Source organism: Camelus dromedarius, chromosome 4, assembly GCF_036321535.1.
Source record: "Camelus dromedarius isolate mCamDro1 chromosome 4, mCamDro1.pat, whole genome shotgun sequence".
Classification (NCBI taxonomy): Eukaryota; Metazoa; Chordata; class Mammalia; order Artiodactyla; family Camelidae; genus Camelus; species Camelus dromedarius.
The window spans coordinates 36,509,882-36,528,115 of NC_087439.1; the positions used below are offsets into that span (position 1 = coordinate 36,509,882).

The 18,234-nt window shown below is 40.0% G+C and overlaps 1 protein-coding gene across 7 annotated transcripts in view; it reads left to right on the forward strand.

The window, feature by feature from the left end:
* The window catches only part of TANC1 (tetratricopeptide repeat, ankyrin repeat and coiled-coil containing 1), a 206,615-nt gene that overhangs the window by 66,381 nt on the left and 122,000 nt on the right, over nucleotides 1–18,234 (forward strand). For all 7 annotated transcript variants that reach the window (XM_064484816.1, XM_064484813.1, XM_031451472.2 and 4 more), the window contains exon 3: nucleotides 1,168–1,245. In XM_064484816.1, the coding sequence (XP_064340886.1) occupies nucleotides 1,185–1,245 (61 nt within the window). In that variant the 5' untranslated portion in view covers nucleotides 1,168–1,184. The remainder of the gene's footprint in view (nucleotides 1–1,167; nucleotides 1,246–18,234) is intronic.

The window sequence follows — 18,234 nt, forward strand, 5'->3', positions numbered from 1 at the left end:
CCTGGACCCGATGATAAGAAAGGTCACCCTGTGTGCTTGTGTTGTGAATGGCAGCACTTTGGGACTCTTCCTCCTTCTCAGTGGTCCCCACAGAACCTCAGCTTCACCCTGGGGTTGAGTGCTTGTGTGGGGTGTGATACTGAGGCCATTGTAAGCACTGGTGCTAACAAGGCAGGATTTTCTACAGAGGAGTCATCCCTTCTCTTCTCTCTCTTTGGGAGCAAGCCTCTTTCCTTCTACCTGCCTCCCCTTAGTGCGTTAACAGGGTGTGATGGGTAACACAACACACCTGCCTTGGTTACTGTTTGGGGTTGTCTAGCCATCTCATCTGAGTTAGCGGAGGGAAGAGAGAGCTAAAGGAGGCTGACTAAATGATGAAATAATGGGCCTTTTGTCTGGCTCTTGCTGTAGGGGTGGTTTTGTGTTTCACCTTAGGCCTGGGCCATTGTGTTGTTTTTATGTGCTCAGTACAACCCTGCTTAAAAATACAGCTTGCTTTAAAGGATTCAGCCACAGGCCTATTCTACTTACCCCTCCCCTCCCCAAAAGTCCTAACTATATGTGGTAAAAACCCATTGCAGTGTGTGCTGTTTGATCAGACCCCCTGACATCAGGGTTGAAATGTGTTCCCACTGTATTTGTTTTGCAAATGTTTATAAGGAATGTTTCCTTCTGATAACCTTCCAAAATGTTTTCCTTATGGTTGTATAATCAGTAGCACCTGTAAAACATGCCTTTAACCATGTAGCTTCCTTCTTAACCATTATCTTTTTGGTTCTGTCTTAATATTTTCTTTTGATGCACGGGGGCTGGAAGACCCACATTCCTGTGCCAGACATCTTACAGTAACGTGTCCAGATTTAGCCTCATAACCTTAATTAGATGTGGAATGTTGAGAATGCACTGTTGTGGTTTTTTTTTAAACGTTTATAACAAGACGGTGAACTTCTGATCACTTCATTAAAAGTTATAAAACACTCCTTGTGTCTTCAGCATTTTATTTAGTTCCCCATCTTAGTTTATTCATAGAAAGTTAATGTAAAACTCAAGGCACCTTTATTATCCCAAGCGATCTGTTTGCTTGAAGTTACCTTTTGTGTCACTATGCAAGTTACGTTCCAATTCATAATCCTCAATTCCTCTCTGCTCCCCTTCTTTTCCCTTTAGAAGCAAGAGTGTTGAAAATGTTAAAGGCCGTGCTGAAGAAGAGCCGAGAGGGAGGAAAGGGAAGCAAGAAGGAAACAGGTATGTGTCTGAGATGGACTTGAGCTGAGCAAGCATGGTGCGCTTGGGCCAGCAAGGCCCTGTCACTCTGGGGAGCAGATGTCACTGCCTGGGGAAGGGGTCAGAGAAGTGACGCAGGTTCAAGCAGACAGCATCCTAGAGGCTGAGAGACCCTAATGTATTTCTGAGCCTTATTCTGGGAAGTGACTTTGAAAGTGGAGTTTGGGTTTTGAACCAAATCCTTTCCCAGAAGACTTGTAAGTTTCCTGATTTTAACAGGTCATTCAGATCCAGAGGCAGAGTTACAGACATCGAGGGAGAGCAGGTGTGTCCAGGAATTTGGTTTCTAGAAAGCCTTTTTTCCCTTTTCCCACACGCGATTGCATTTTATATGTCTGACCAACTGCAGGCTGGCTGGTCCTCATCTTTTGAGTATCAAATTTGCCCCCTAACAGGTGTTTCCCCACTCAATGCCAGGCAGCTAGTTGGTTTTCATTATGATGAGAGCTACTTAGTTTGGCTTGGATTTCATTCCTGTTTGTAGAGTTCTGGGGCAGATGTGGTCATTGTGACTCTGTTGTGTTCCGTGTGATAAATTTCTCTAAGGTTATTTGGGCTACCACTCAGTGGTCTGTTTCTCTTGCTAGAAAAACTACAGATTATCTACCTCTCCTGCACAATAAAAAAATGTTAGTGTGGATTATTTACCTGCAGTGTGCCGTTTCACTCTCTAAACTCATGTTAATCCGGAGTCGGAGAATGGCTGGTTTTCTGAGTTACTGTATAGTGAATAACACTTCAATTTTAATTTCTATTAAAGTATGAATAAGTATGCTTATTACTGAAACATCACTGAATTATAGTTAACTCTTTAATTCAAAATATCATGTCATACCTTGTGGTAATATTATTAATACCTATTGTTTCTGTAGGAGAGTAAGTGGACTTACAAACTTTTTGATCATATGGACACATTTGACAAATTTCTATTATTATTTCCCTTAAACCAAGTCTGAAAAATGGCAAACTTAACCTTAAAAGTAGAGACTTTTTTTTATAAAGTTGCTATTAAGATTCCATTAGGAGCCGCTCTGCTCATTAATGCCTGGATGAGCAGATACAAAGAAAAGAAGAAACCAGTTTTTAATAACAGAAACAGGAGACCATAGTTAGCTCTTAAACTTAGGAAATCAACTGCTAGCTTTGAATAATTGATTAGAATTGTTACTATGGAGAATTTTGGTTCACATAATTTCTATCCAGGGGGGCATTCGCCCTCTGCTGGGTCGAGGCCAAAGTATCCTTCTCTTAGTTCTCTAAAAGCTGTCTAAAGAAACAAACAAAAAAAATTTCCCCCAGTTTTGGCTCAACTGAGAATCGTCCTAGAAACTGTGTGATTTGCTTCTTTAGAAGCCTTTATAATTTCCAGGATCAAGTTAGATCCTGAGCTGTCTGTTGGGCTGGAGCTGCCCACCAGTGGGTTGTTTTTTTCAGGGCCAGGGTCTCCAAGCCAAAGCTCCCTACTTAGTAATGGAGTCTTTCACAGCAGGCCTACCATCTTCTTTGACCCGTGCCAGACTCATGTGAAATGACAGTATATTAATGATTTTCAGCACCCTGCCTTTCAGATGGGCCAGACAGTGAACATAGTTTGCATATGAAACTTTTCCAGTTGTAGAGCATATGATTTTGGGTTTATGTTCTCCTTTGGTCTTTAAGAGCAACTACTGTTTTTTCTGAATCATTTTTCATAGTAATTCCCACACAACAGCTTTTCACTAATGCAAACCAATTTATAAAAGCAATGGGAACATTTCTCATAAAACATCTGTATTGTGTATGCCTCTTTCCTCTTAACTAGAACCTGGTTGTATTCCGTTGGGGAACAAAGCAGATGGAATTTTAAATCTTGATGAAGTTATGTCACAAGATGATTGGGGGAAATACTTGGAATTTCACCGTTCATATGTTGAGCTCTGTGCCAACTCTCATTATATAAGTAAATCATAGCTAAGTTTCTCTGTAAATTAAAGCTGGCTGATCTACTGAGACTTCTCTGAAACTTGGGTAATAATATCTGCTGCAAGATGGAAAAATTTTGCTCCACCGTTTCCAATTAAAACCAATCTTTGTTGTAAAGACAAAGGAGAATTCATTTTTATGTGCTTGAACTCACAGTCACAGAAACTTAGAAAATATTTACGTCTAGAATATTGAGTTCAGCTTTTCATATCCTTTGTAGATTGTTTTTGCAGACAATCTAGAACTACACTTTTATGTTGAACCTATTTTGAGAATTTGGCAAATATAATCACAAAGTTAAATTTAATACTCTTAAAAAAATTTTTTTTCAGAAGTATTGAAACATTTTTATACTCTCAACTCCTATCCCTAAAAGAAAATGTTACTTTAAACTATTGGTAAGGTTTTAGCAGTTAATGAAATTCAATTTATATGTATATAAGGATATTTGAAGTACTATGTATTGTGAGGTATTAAATTATTATTTTTTAACACCTTTATTGTAAACTATACAGTACAGTGAACTATACATATTTCAGTTGTACAATTTGATGAATTTTGATAGATGTAGACACCTATGAAACCAGCACCATAAACAAGATAGTTAACATTTCCATCAATCCCCAAGAGGTGCAGATTTCGAATTCTTGATTTATCCCTTCCCACCCCCTTTACTCCCTGATAACTATAAGTTTGTGAGTCTGTTTCTTTTGCAGATAAGTTCACTTGTGTCCTCTTTTTTGAGATACTAAATTACTGAAAGCCATTGAGTCAACTCTAAAAATAGCAGAATTCTTTTTTTTATGATTTTTTTTTTTAAACCTAGGAAATGCTTACAGCTGAGCAAAAAGTGTTATCTGGAGGCTGTAGAATCACATTGGAGAAAACAGTATTAAAAACTTTAACAATCATTTTGGGGAAGTACATTTATCTTGTCCATCTGTGCAAATGAGTACTGTGTTTCTCTTGACCTTGAGTCAGGCCTCAGGGAGCAAAAATCAATATTAAACCATAATGTGGGGAGGGCCAGACGAGGGCATCTATTTTTTCTTTCCCTGCTCTTATGTTAAGATCTTGCTCTAAAACAAGCAAATGATGTGTTGTCTTTATTTTGAAGCTCTCTAGAGAGGGCTGCAACCTTATACCAAATGTCTAAATGACCTTTACTACCAGAAAACTTTCATATCACTATTATTAAGCTGACTTAATTTAAAAATAATTACCGCACTCTAAGATTTGACAGTATTCTGATACCAAACCCCAACTTAATAAGAGTTTAGAGTGGATATAAGAGCAACATAGGAAATCGTCTTTGCTGTACAGAAGCACTGTTTAGAAAATGAACAGGAAAAAGCCCCATTTTATAATAGAAACAGGAACTTTAAATATCAAACTGAGAAGAAATGTATAAATCTTATATTGAAGAAAAGAATAAAAACTTTATTGAAGGACTTAAAGGAAGACCTGAAAAATGGAAAAAATACTTTATTTTTGAATGGGCAGGCCAGTGCACTATTTTAAAACTATTAGCTGTTACAAAATTATCTATACATGCCATTTAATGCCTAATGAAATTCCAACTATTTTCTTTTTAAAGACTTAATTTTTTAAAGAGCCAGTTTCAGGTTTACAGCAAAATTGAGAGGAAGGTACAGAGATTTTCTGTATACCCCGTGCCTTCACTCATTACTAGCCCCCCCCATTATCAGTATTCTCCCATCAGGGAGGTACGTTTGTTACAACTAATGAACCTACATTGATACATAATAATCACCCCCAATCCATAGTTTATTTTTGGGGGTCACTCTTGGTGTTGGACATTCTGTGAGTTTGGACAAATATATAATGACATGCATCCACCATTATTCTATCGTACTGAGTATTTTCACTGCCCTAAAGATCCTGTTTTGTTTTGTTTGAACACAGTTGATTTTAGAATTCATCTGGAAGCGAAAATGCTTCAGAATAGCCAGAGATTCCGTGTGGGACAGGTGCATCAGAATGGCTGAGCCTGGTTCCCATGCCTGGGTTCTAGCTGCAGGAAAGGCTGAACAAGTGTGTATTTGGAGTTCTCAGCTTCTACAGGGCAAGGTGGGCTCCGCCTCTCACCAAGACATTGTGTGTTACGGAGGATTCTTCAGTCATAGACATTTCCGTGCAGGTCCCCTCCACTTCAAAATCTAACCAACTCGGATGTCTAATACAGCTTATTATAATCGCTACCGCTTTCATATAGCGAGTATGTAGCTTGGCTAGTTTTTGAGACTTTTTCCCCTCTACTGGTCTCCAAGGAGAGAAACCTAATTTTACCTAACATCTATGATATAATCAAATCTCACTGTTGATGGTCGTTTTGGTTGTTTTCTTTTAACCCTGAAGAGAGTGGCATCAATCTGGAGGCCTTAGGAGGGCAAGGCCTCCTGCCCTCCTAGAAAGGGCTGATCCCTCTCCTCTCTGTGGATGCCTTCCCCTGCCCTCTGCCAATCTTGAAACTGTAGTCTTTGCCCTATTCAGCTCTTCCTGCTTGCTCTCGCTGGTGTGGAAGTAGCTCCAAGTTGAGGCAGAAAAGCAAAGTTTGGTGAATTTTTAATGGTGGTACTGCCTCAATTAAAATACAGACTGATTAAGGAAAGGTTGCTTGTTATGCCAAAATAATTGTTTATTGGTCTTTTCCTTTCAGTTTAATTATCTGTGTTCTTTTTTCAGCAGGGGGGCTTAGTTTGAAGTGATTTATTAAAAAAAAAAATTGACCTTCACCTTTTCATCGTTAAAACCCAGCTAGTTGGCTAAATACACTTGTAATTGTGTTAATTAAGGCATTGGATAGTCCCCAAGCTTGAATGTGTACTGAATCTGTTAGCTTTACATCTAATCCCTCACTCTGAATTTGTAGTAAAAGGGAGCTGTTTGCCTCTAAAGTTTAAAAGCCATTGATGTGATTGTTAAATGTGGTATTTTAAGCCATTCCAAGCTGCAGTCTGGTTTTCAGTGGTACCTTCTAAAAATGCCTCAATACAAATGATGCTTTGTTTTATCCAGAAAATATGAAGCTGCTTTTGATTATTCTGTGCTGCGTTGCCCGTTTTCTGTGGTTGTGGGCTATTATTTAGGAATTTGGTACAGTGACTGTCTTGCTGAGCTATGGATATTTGGTGTCTTGTTGTTAACTGACTCCAAAAATGTTTCCCAAGCAACAGAACAAGCAGAAATAATTCAGTCTAAAGGTGTTGTAGTTCTCTTTATCAGAGCGTTTAAATAAATTCTGCAGAACACTAGGACAGGAATTTAAACACAGAATGGAACCAGGCTGAGTTTTAGTATGACTAGAAATGCTATTGCCTCTGGTGTGATTGGTCCTTTTGTGAGTTTTTCTCTTTGTTGTCCCTCATACATCACAAAGTCTACAGGAAGCACAGACTTTGGAATTTGAAGATACAGATTGAAATCCTAGCTCGTTCACCTCCCAGTTTACTTGAACTCAGACAAATTTCTTGACCTAGTTAAGCTACCTTACAGGGATGTGGTCAAGGTTAAATAAGATAACATCTCTACAAAAGTGTGTAGCTTGACATCTGGCTTCTGCTAGATTTCAGTACAGCTCTTCTTCTTTGAGAAAACTGCGTGGTACCTTAAAGAACAAATAAACTTTAAGACTTCTTCTTCCTTCCCTGCTGAAGAGAAAACAGGATTGATCTCAGGCAAAAGAGTGATGTTCTAGAAGCTTCTTTCCTTGACTTCCTCTCTCCAAAGACTGATTCTACCATTGACTGTGGGTACTAAAGCCTCTTCTGCCGTCTTTAGTCTTTCCCCCATAATAAAACTGGGGAAGCTCTGAGTCATTTGTCTGTTGTATCGTGGTTTATACTTCGAAAATCATTGATTTTACCTTTTAGCCTATATCAAGTCACTTGCATTTTATCCTTAATCTTTGTGAAGTTAAACTGAAAGTCTTTCCCCCAGCTAGAGAAATTCCAGGAGTCAGCAGGAAGCTTTAAAAATAGATTTCTTCGTACATTTTATAAAGTTGCTGAGATGTTTCATTTCAACATATCTTTAATGAATGAAGGTCTTTATATGTGGAAGGCTCCATTGCCCATCTTCTTTGTAGCTTTCTCATGTTTTAGGGAAATATAAAGGATGAAAGAGAAGGGTGGGCCTAATTCTGAACACATATCATGTGTCAGGCACTGTATGTAATGGACCTGGCCCATCCTGAGCTGCCTGTTTCTTGTGAAGGGCATAACTAGAGAAGGGCTTGAACTGAGAGGGTGAAGTCAAGACTCATACTGATCTTGTACTTTCTTTGGCCAATAAGACCTCTACCAAGTCACAACCTATCCAAATCATCATAAGGGAGGTAGCAGATTCTCAAACAACACTACTTACTTTCTTGGACCCTTTTTTGTGTAAATACACTAGGAATGTTAACAGAGAAATAAAACAATTCAGAGTCCTTTTTTGGTCAAACTTAATTTCATTTTACAAATAATTTTTTTCATGAAAGCTGCTTTTCTGTTCAAAAGACAAAAAACAGAAACAATGGTCTTATTTCCTATGGACCAGGTTTTCAGAGAGCTTTGTCATGTGTAGCTTTGTAATTTCCATAGAAAATTCCATATTTGAATTTTCATGTGATCTATTTGCATTTCCTAGAAGGGGAATTTCAAGGTTTTATTTCTACTCTAGAGAAATGTAAAAAACTTAATTTCATATAACCGACTGACAAAGGCAGTTCCTGAGAGGGGCAATAGGCTACTAAAGATTTTGACCTGGATTGACTTCTTTTTTCTATGGAGGATCATCTAAACTTAATGATTCCTCCTAAGGGGATAAGGGCTTTGACCTTGCACTTGTCCTGCAGTTAATGGTTGGCCATCAAGGGTAGCCCGTTGAGTAGCCCTAGCCCTGGGACAGAGCATCAGATGGAGAAACCCTTATTCGTATCTGAAATCATGAAATTGGAAAGTTGGGTCTGCATCTTTCCACTCTCTCGTGCCCCCTCTCCCTTTGGTGGCCACATCAGCCATCAGTGGTGCCAGTGTAGACTCGAGATTCTTGTCCTGTGTTCAGGTGACCACAGCATTGTCATGGGATCAAGATGAGACAAGACTTTAGCAGCTGATTTTCAATTCTTCACTCAAGAGTTTTTGTCAGAGAGTTGCCCATTTTTAAGGGATTTTGGGAGCATGAAACTGCTAGATTTTGTACATGACATTCTTTGTGCCCTGAGACTGTCCCAGAGCAGAGTCCTCCGTAATAAGATGTCTCTAAGACTCGCACATAGGTGCCTGTAATGGTTAGGGCACTTGTCTGGAGTGTCTATGGAGCATGGAACTGGCTGGCAGCAGAGGCCAAAAAAGATGTGAACTCCAGGTTGAGAATGGAAGAGAGCCACCCTGCACTGCTGACGTCCTGATGACTGTACTGTCATTTCAGTTCTCAAAATTGAACAATGTGTCTGCTAATGCCTTGTATCTTTGTGTGGGCTTGTTTGTCCGCCACCCCTAGTCCCCCACCAAATTTTCTAGGTAACTTCAGAGTTATGAAGAAAACAGCTTTCCAAGTGCCTGATGTTTAAAAAATACATATTTTATTGACGTCTGATGGTACATTTTCTTGTTGTCTTAGTTTGGGTGGCCATAACAAAATGCCATAGATTGAGTGGCTTAAACAACAGAAATTTACTTTCTCACAGTTCTGGAGGCTAGAAGTCTGAGCTCAGGGCGCCAGCATGATCGGGTTCTGGTTGAAGGTTCTCTTTCTGGCTTGCAGGTGGCTACCTTATACCTTTGTCCTCACATGGCAAGAGAGAGACAGCAAGCTCTCTGGTGCCCCTTATAAGGATGCTAATCCGAGCATGAGGGCCCCACCCTCATGACCTTATTTAAATCTAGTTGTCTCCCAAAGGCCCCTTGTCCAAAATACTATCACGTTGGGAGTTAGGGCTTCAGTATATGAATTTGGGGGAGCACAGCTCAGTCCATAGCACTTGTCTTTGTTGTTTTGATTATAAATGTAATAGTGCTTCATTGATTATAAAACACACCTTTATTTTAGGTACCACTAAGGAAGAAAACTGCTGTCAATTAAACTGATGTACTTTGTTACTTAAAGTGTATACTTACTGAAAATTTCCTTTCTTTAGAGAGTTACTTTTTATATATTTCAATCTTTTTCATAAAATAAGAAAATGAAATAAGTTGGTTTAAGATGTTTCAAATTTATTTTCAGAGCCTTCTAAATCTTGGTTTTTTTTTCCACCTGGTTGTCAGTATTCGTTTTTCTCCATACTGCATCGTCTTCACCACTAAGAGCACTGATGATGCAGCAGGTTTTGAGTCCTTCACTGTTTTCTCCAGGACTTTCTTCCAAGCTGCAAACATCCATTCTGCAAGTTTGATGCCGTTCTTTCATGATCTCAAAAGGAGGTTCTAATGGAAGGCTTTAAAATAAAATCCAGGGCTCTGATTCCTTCTTCAGTGTGCTTTAAGTGGTCTGTTGACTGAAACATGAAAGATGTTATAATTGCCTAGTCACGCCACCAGATGTAATAACTCAGGTTTGCCCCATCAGTGCCCACCAGGTTATAACCATTCCCTGGCTGATAACAATTTTAAGATGCCATCAACTATTACATCCATTTCGGTTTTGAAAAAGTTAAAGTAAGAATAAATATGGGCCTTTGAATCAATGCCCAGTATAACATGTGCTCATTGTAGAAAATTTGGAAAATATTGGTAAAGAATATCCTGGGTTTTTTTCCTTTATTCTTTTGCTTTATCCTTTTTAATGTCATTAGGCTTTGAAAAATGCCTAACATTTTATTGTACCAAAATACCATGGTTTTTTGGGTGCATTTTGTTTACATATATTTCTCATTCATTAAAAAACCCTGTGGAGAATACATATCTTTGTATAAATCTAATTATTTTAGTAGAATGTTTCTAGACAAAGAATTAATAGTGAAAGGAAATGAACTTTTCAGAAGCTCGTGGTACCTCTTGCCAAATTGTTTCCAGAAGGTTTGTTGGTCGCCACCTGTCTAAGCACTGTGTGAGCGCGCCTGTTTGCATGACTCTTTCTAGTATTAGATAATTGTGGATTTTAATCATCTTTGTCCATTTTATAGGTTAAAACATGTATTTGTTTTTAATTAGCATTTCTTTGAGATCAGAAGACCTCTTTAAATATTCAGTGTCTATTTGTAGTTCCTCTTCAGTGATTGTCTTGTGTCCTTGTCCATTTTTTTCTGTTGGGGAATGTGAGAGTCTCTTTAGCTTGGTTCTTTCCTTTTCCTGGTGTGGTCCCTGGTGTGTATGTAGGGGTGGGGCTTCCTGATGTAGTCACTCATAAGGGAGTTTTCATTGAAGTTGCTGAAAGTCAAACTGCCCGTGTTCCATGGATAGCAGTGTCTTCTGTATTGTTGAAAACTTATGTCCATGCTATGGCCAGAGATCTGCTAGTCTGATTGGCTTATATTTAAGAAACTTATTCTTTAGAGAAACCAAAATAAAGACAAAACCAATTCAAATGACTCATCAGGTTTTCAGTGGTGCTTGACAGCATTCTGCCTCTGTGCGCAGTCAAAAAGTGGGAGAGCTTCCTGCTCCATGGATGTGCCAGAAGCTGAGTCCTGTGAGTCTCTGAGAGCAGACAGGGGTGGTTCCAGATAAGCATCTCCTTAATAAATTGCTGTATCCTTAAGTGTAAAGAAACTTCATCCATAGCTTGTATTCTTAGATTATTAAGTACCGGGATTCTTTTTCAAACTAAGGTAAAGTAATGAAATAAAAGGTTCTAGATCTAGAAGGATCTTAGAAATTGAGTTCAGTGTCTTCAGTTCTTGAGAAATATTTGGAAAAAGGCATTGAGCAACTGCCCAAGGTCACATAGCTAAAGCAAAGATGAGGTCAGAGTATAGATTTTGACTCCAGACTAGTTCAGTTTCTATGTCTCTGGCTGGTTCCCTTATTTTTATCTCTAGAACTGAGTAAATATAAAGGAAAACACATCCCTGAGATAGAAGATAATAAATTCCTTTATATTAATAATTTCTCTCCCCAGGGGATTTGTTTTGATTTTTTTTCTTCTCTAGAAGTGTTCCCCCCTCTCCCTGGAATGTTTATTTCCTAGAGTTTTAATCTAGATTGAGTAACACTGTAATATCTCTCTTTCTTTTTCTATATCTTAAAGCCCATTTCTGCTTGGTGTCCTTGAGATTGGTATAAATCCATCTTTTATGGTAAAGCCATTCAGACACTATGAATGTAATAGTTAAATATGCAATCATTTTAAAAAGCTATACAATGGTATTAAAAGTAAAGATACCACCCCCATGTCTTCTCTGCTTCCCTTTTTACTCCCCCAAGGAAATTACTGTTAACAGTTTATTTGATCTTTCTGGATATTTTCTATGCATCTATGTGTGAATGCACATACACACATGTATAGATCCTTAGGAAAACCTCCACAAACTTCACAATGTGTTTTATTTTGTGAATTACTGTTGCCTAAATGCATTTTTAGATGTATTTTCATATTAGCACATACTAACATACAGGCTTTTTAAAAGTTGCTCAATATTACATTGGGCAAGTATCCTGCACCTTACTATTCCCTTGTTGATGGTTTTATCTTTTATGTGTTTGTCATTAAAATCAATATTAGAGTAAATCTTGTGCATAAGTGCCTGTCCTTTCATAAGAGTGGTTGTCAGAAAAATTATTCATTTATAATTTTCCTAAATTTTTCAAAGTGCCGTTCAAAAAGGTAGCATTAAATTTACAGATCCACCTTCAATATGTGAGAATGCTTGTTTATTCACGTGCTTATCCGCATAGGTTATAATCAGACTACTTCATCTTTGCCAATATGATAGGAAAAAGTTGTATCTCATTGTTTTAATTATGCAGTTCTTTAGAATGAATTCAAACACATTTTTATATGTTTACTGGCCATTTGAAACCACACTGCCTGGATTTGTATCCTGGTTCCATAGCTTACCAGCTGTGTGAGCTTGAGCAAATTACTTGACCTTTCTGTGCCTCATGGCTCACTTATGAGGATTACATGAGTTAATATTTATAAAGCACTAAATTCCATGCTTGGCAGATAGTATATGTTATATAAATAGTTAACAAACATGAAGATTTAAATGTTTCTTTGTTCTGCCTATTAATTTACCTATTTTCCCATTGGGTCTAATAGGTATTTTAATATTTTGGAAAGTGGTTAACCATTGATCATTTACTAGCTAGAGTTCCGAGCAAGTCAAACATGTCATGTTTAATTTTGAATTATAAAACCTAAAAAGATTCATCTAACTCAGAGTTCATTTTTGACAGGATTAAGGGAAGGATTTTGTTTTAATTCTGTAAGCTCAGTGTTGAAAACTGACTGAGAGGTTACAAGTCATTATTTCAGGGAGGTCGGCTTTCTTCCCCTGCTTTGTGTGGGAGTTTTGATGCTGCTAATCTGATTAAACCTCTTGGAGCTACATCCTTAGCTCTAAGATTCTGAAGATTAGAGGTTCTGGACCCCCCCCCCGCCCCCATCCATTAAATTGTTACCATGGTTATTGGGCTCCTCAACCAGCATCTCAAATCCCTTCTGATTTATGGAAGCAGCATCTTAATAATGAAGAAGCCCTCTGCTAGTTTGGCTTCAGGAAACTTAAGAGTTCCAGTTCAAATGTACCTACCTACTGGTTCTCTTTGAACAAGTTGTTTCATTTTTCTGAGCCTCAGTTTTCTTGCCTATAAAATCAAGGTAATAATCTCTTATCTGTGTCATAGCACGGGTAATATGTAATTATAAGAGTCACATGAAATGAAGTTTTTTTTTTTTTTTTAAATCTTGAGGCATGATGATGTTGATAATGTGGGAAATTTGTTTCACTTCCACAGAGTGTCTGGCTTTGGGCAGTGCCCATTAAACAAGGAAATAAAATATACAGATATTTAAATTTATATCAGGAGTTATGATACTTAAATGTTGTGGAGGGGGTGGGGGTGAGATACTTTTCTTCCTCAAGATAGTGAAGAAACCAGTCCCCTAGGATAACACATGGCAGCACTAACGCAGGCTGCTCTTTGAGTGCTGACCGGGTATCAGGCAGTGTGCTAAATGCTTATAGACAGTAGCTTATCAGGAGAGGTCACAGAACGGGTCAGGACCACACAGTTACTAAGTGGCAGAGCTAGGATTTGAATCCAGTTTGTCTCCAGAACCTTGCATTCAGGGCAGTATAGCAGGCAAGCTGCTTGGGGTCAGCTCCTGGGTCACATTGCCTAAGCTCACCGTGTCCGTTTTGCGTATGTAACGTGGGGGCGACAGCAGCATCTGCCTCTGAGGGTTGTTGGTTGTCCTGAGGATTCAGTGAGGGAAAGTGCTTAGAACAGTGCCTGGGCCATAGTAAGCATTTTATAAATGTTTGCTCTTATCATAACTTATGGTAATTTCTATACCCTTCTGGCTCCTTTGTTTCTGCCCCTTGACCCTCTCCTTTAGCCGTAGTAAGTGGTGGCGTCTCAGATATTTTCATGTCCTTCATTCGCTTGTCTGTGCGGCAGCCCCGGCCATTGCATCTGGTGCAGGAGGAGAGAGCCGCGTGGTAGGCCTGGCCCTGGTGCAGTGCTGTGTGACGGTTGCTGCAAACAGTCTGGGAGGGCGTGTGTTTGCTGGGGGGGGGCGGTTTGGAATGTGAGGCCTGCGTGCAACCATCCACCACCAGCATTCTGCGAGAAGAGAAGCTATGTGCATTCAAAGTCGGGGGGGTGGGTACCTGGGAGATTCAGTGTTCACCATGGCTTTACAGCAGCAGGTTCTAGAGCAGCGCTTTCTAAACCTGGCTGGTTCATCGGAGGCACTGGTCACTCAAATTCCCACCAGACCTACTGAATCATTCACCTGCAGTGGGGCCCAAGCTTCTGTAAATTTTTATATTCGTGGTTAGCCAGGTTTGGGAGCTACTGGTATGCTGATTGTTCCTGTGTCTCTGCAGGGCCAGCCCCAACCAGCCCCAGCAGAGGTATTCAGATGTGACTCAGACAACTCCCCCATTACCTAGTAAACTCTGTTCTTGGCAGCCCTATAAAGATGAATTTGAAATATAGATATACAAGCAGATGAGTGAGGGATTCCATTACAGAAACAAGGGGCAGAATCTGATCAAATTCCTCAGTATGTTTTACCTGGTTCTTGTGTTTATGCCCCCTCCCCATCAACATTTGCTCATTCTCACCCACGCAAGTTAGATGCACAAACACGAATAGCTACTGAGTATAATTTTGTTGTTTAATTTACCTGCAGCTTTTTAGAAATTATTAGAGGGCTGTTTTCCCAGAGTGATACTCAGAGAATGAATGAAGTGAGTAATGCACATTTCCATTTTATATCTGAGAAATCATGATGAGAGTGGAATGTTCATATGGTTAGCTGTGGTGAGACAATATTGACATTGTTGCTAAGCTAGTTTACCAGACATGTCCTTGAGGCTGCTGCTTGGAAAACTGAGCAATGATTTTTTTTTGTGTGTGTGTGTTGGTGGTAGTGATGATGGAGCAGGAATGTAGCAAATAAAATGACAGGCAGAGAATGAAAAGTAGCCTCATTCTCTCCCCTATTCCCTGCCCCCCATTCCAGCCTGAAAAGGGCTGTGGTAAACAGTCACATGTGCACAGCTGATCGGGCCTGCTGCTTTCTAGAATGTATACTGAGTTGGTTGTATTGTATTTTTAATCTGTTTGTGGGAAAGAAACTTTAAATGCTGCCTAGGCACTTTGAGGCATTTTCTCCCAAATGTTTATAGACCCCGTCTTCCTTGTAAGGAGATGAAGTGAGAGAAACCCTTGCTGTGCTCTGCCTTTCTCTTGTAACGGGGCCTGTTGGCAGACAGCTTTGCTGACGGGACTGCCAGAGTTTGGATTTGAGTCGTCAGTGAGGGGGTGGTGTGCTGGTTATGGTATTGTTCTGAAAGTCCTTTTCCCTCCACTTATTTTTCCACCCCCAAAATGTCAGCATGTCCAACACGACAGAATGTTCCTGATGATTATCATTCAGAGAAAACACGACTTGCTAAATTATCTGTGGATGACAGTCAGAATTTCTTCAGCACCGAACAGCACTCCACGCTTGGTGTGCACCTTGGTCAGGGGATCCACCTGGCCAGGGTAATGCCACGTTAAGAATTCTGACTGTGGCCCAGGCTGCGTGGGTTCAAGTCTGGATTTGCCACTTACAGGGTGTGAGACTCTAGGCAACTTGCTTAGCCTCCCTAAGTTTGCTCATCTATGACAAGCGGGCAGGACAGCATTTACTTCCCATGGAATAGGATGAATTTACAAGCTAATGTGTATAAAATGCTTAGCGAGGGGTCTGCTGTACAAAGGTCTCACTAACAGCTACCTTAATCATCCTCATTATTAGGGCAGATACATTCAGTGAGTGTGTGTGTGTGTGTGTATTTGCAATGAGGAAACTCATTGCAAATCCTACTATGTTCCCTGGGTACTTAATGTGAAACTCAAGGGTCACTGAGTTCCAGCAGTTCTGGGGGTACTAGGTGTGAAATTGAGATGGAGACTGGCTTTAGGAATTGGATGCCCAGTGTGTCTTTGCTGACCCTGGGGCTGCCTTGTGGCACAGTTCTGGGCGCGGTCACATAGATGTGAGATGTGGGGCATGGTGGTCCTCCCCTCATCATTCCTCAGTCACCTTCTACTTCCTCCAAGAAAGTCCTGAGTAAAAAAGTGGAGTTCTCTATGTCATTATAAATAAGAGGGTTGCTGGTTTTTATTTTAATGCTAAGAGAAGGATTGGTTGGAGATTGGAGGTTAAAAGCAGAGAAAAGTGTAGGCAGAGCTAGGGCAGTGAGGTTCATTTTGACTACTTTGCAGTCTACGGTTGACCCTTGGACAGCCTGGTAGGGGGTGCTGTGACCCTCCTCATAGTTGAAAATCTGCATAGAACTTACAGTCAGCCCCCTATCCATGTGGTTCCTCTGTAACTGCAGTTCCACACCTGTGCATTCAACCAACCACAGGTTAAGTAGTTCTGTAGTTTTTACCGTGGAACAAAATCATTGTCTTTTAAGTGGATTGCACAGTTCAAGCCCCTGTTGTTCAAGAGTCAGCTGTATAGGGTAAGGGGCCGGATCTTGGCCAATATGATGGCTGTCTTAGGAAGCCAGGCCAGAAATTCACTGTGGGAACAGTCAACAAGGAAGACCCTCCCATACCTGGGAGAAAGATGACTATGGCCGGTTTGGGCTAGATGGACGAGGGCAAATCTGAGCCAGGTGGATTAAGTAACTCCAGGGGGCACAGTTAGAGGAGCCCGGAAAAGTGAGCCTTCCTTCCTGGGGGAAGGGACTCGGGAGGGCAGGAGCTTGACAGGTACCTTGCAGAAGTTTTATCTTACAAAACATTCTCATTGTAAAGATGTCAGAACATACGTCAACCTTAAAATGTAAAAGGAAGGGAAAAAACCATCCATACTTCCCACCCTCTTAGGAATACACCACCATCATTGTTTTACTGAATTTCCTTCTAGTTTTGGGTGGTGCATATTATTTTCCTGTTGTCATCATATGGCATGTACAGAATTGTGTATGCTAGCTTAAATGTTTATCTCACATCCTTGAAAAAATGTTGATCATATGGTAACTTGAATTTTTCTTTTTTTGTAATTTCAGTTCCTTGGCAATGAAAATGGTCATTGTGGTGTTCTGTGCGACTCTCTGTGTTTGGGGTGGGGCGGCAGCGGGGAGCAATGAAGAGAGCTTTCTCTGCCCAGTGGCACCGTCGTGTACAAAATGTTAGCCGTTGTTAGCAAGTTCTGGAACAGGGCACTATTGTTTTAAGAGGTCACCAGATAAAGTAAGAGATTCTTTCTGCACCATGGGGTGAAGGATATGGTTCGAAAAACACATTTCCTTCATGAGAAAAGAGTGGAAGGTGGAGAAAGGGACAGTTGAGTGAAGTGTTTGAAGACTGGGCTTGGGCTATGGTTTATTGCTTTTTTTTTTTCCCAATCATAATGTCCCCACTGTTGAGTAGTTAATTTTGATTCTTTAGTAACTTTTTCCTCAAAAAGGATAAATGGGCTGTGTGTTTTCTGAGCCTTTAAGTACCTGAGAATGTTTTTTGGTTGATACAGCACTTAATAGAAGACTTGGTTTTACGAGATTTGGTCCTGCTATTTGCACCCTCAGGTTTCATAGCTACTGCTTTTTGGCTTCTGGTCGTTCTGGTGTTGGAGAAGTGTTGTTGGTGGAATTGTGTTCCCTCAAAAAAGAAAACGTCAAAGTCCTAACCCTTGATACCTGTGACGGTGACCTTATTTGGAAGTAGGGTATTTGTAGATGTGAGCTAACTGAAATGAGGTCATACTAGGTTAGGGTGGGCTTTGATCTAATGACTGGTGGCCTTGGAAGAGACTCGGACACAGGGAAGAATGCCAGGTGATTATGGGCATAGAGATAGGAGCAATGTCTACAGGCAAATAAACCAAGGATTGTAGGGAACACCAGGAACTGAGAGAAACGCACGGACCAGATTCTCCCCTGGAGCCTTCAGCGACCTTGATTTTGGACTTACAGCCTCCGGAGATGTGAGAATAAATTTCTGTTGTTGAAATGACCCAATTTGTGGTACTTTGCTACAGCAGCTCTAAGAACTAAGACAAGAAATCTGGGGACAGTTGGATTCTAGGTTCTGGTTCCTTTGAAAGTCTCTGTGGTTTTGCTTCCTTTTAAATTATTTTTATAAAGCTATATACTTACCTGGACACTTGTGATACTTTTTTCTTAAACTATCAACTTAGAATTTTGCCAGGATAATTCCAGGTGTGGGTCTCCCTTCAGGGAAACCACCTAGAGCACAGTGGATCCTTTTGAATCTACAAACCTCAATTCTAACAAGATTCAGTTTTTTCCCTTGAGTTTTTAAAAATTGATTTGTCTTGTCCGTAGTTACAGAAACACTTGTG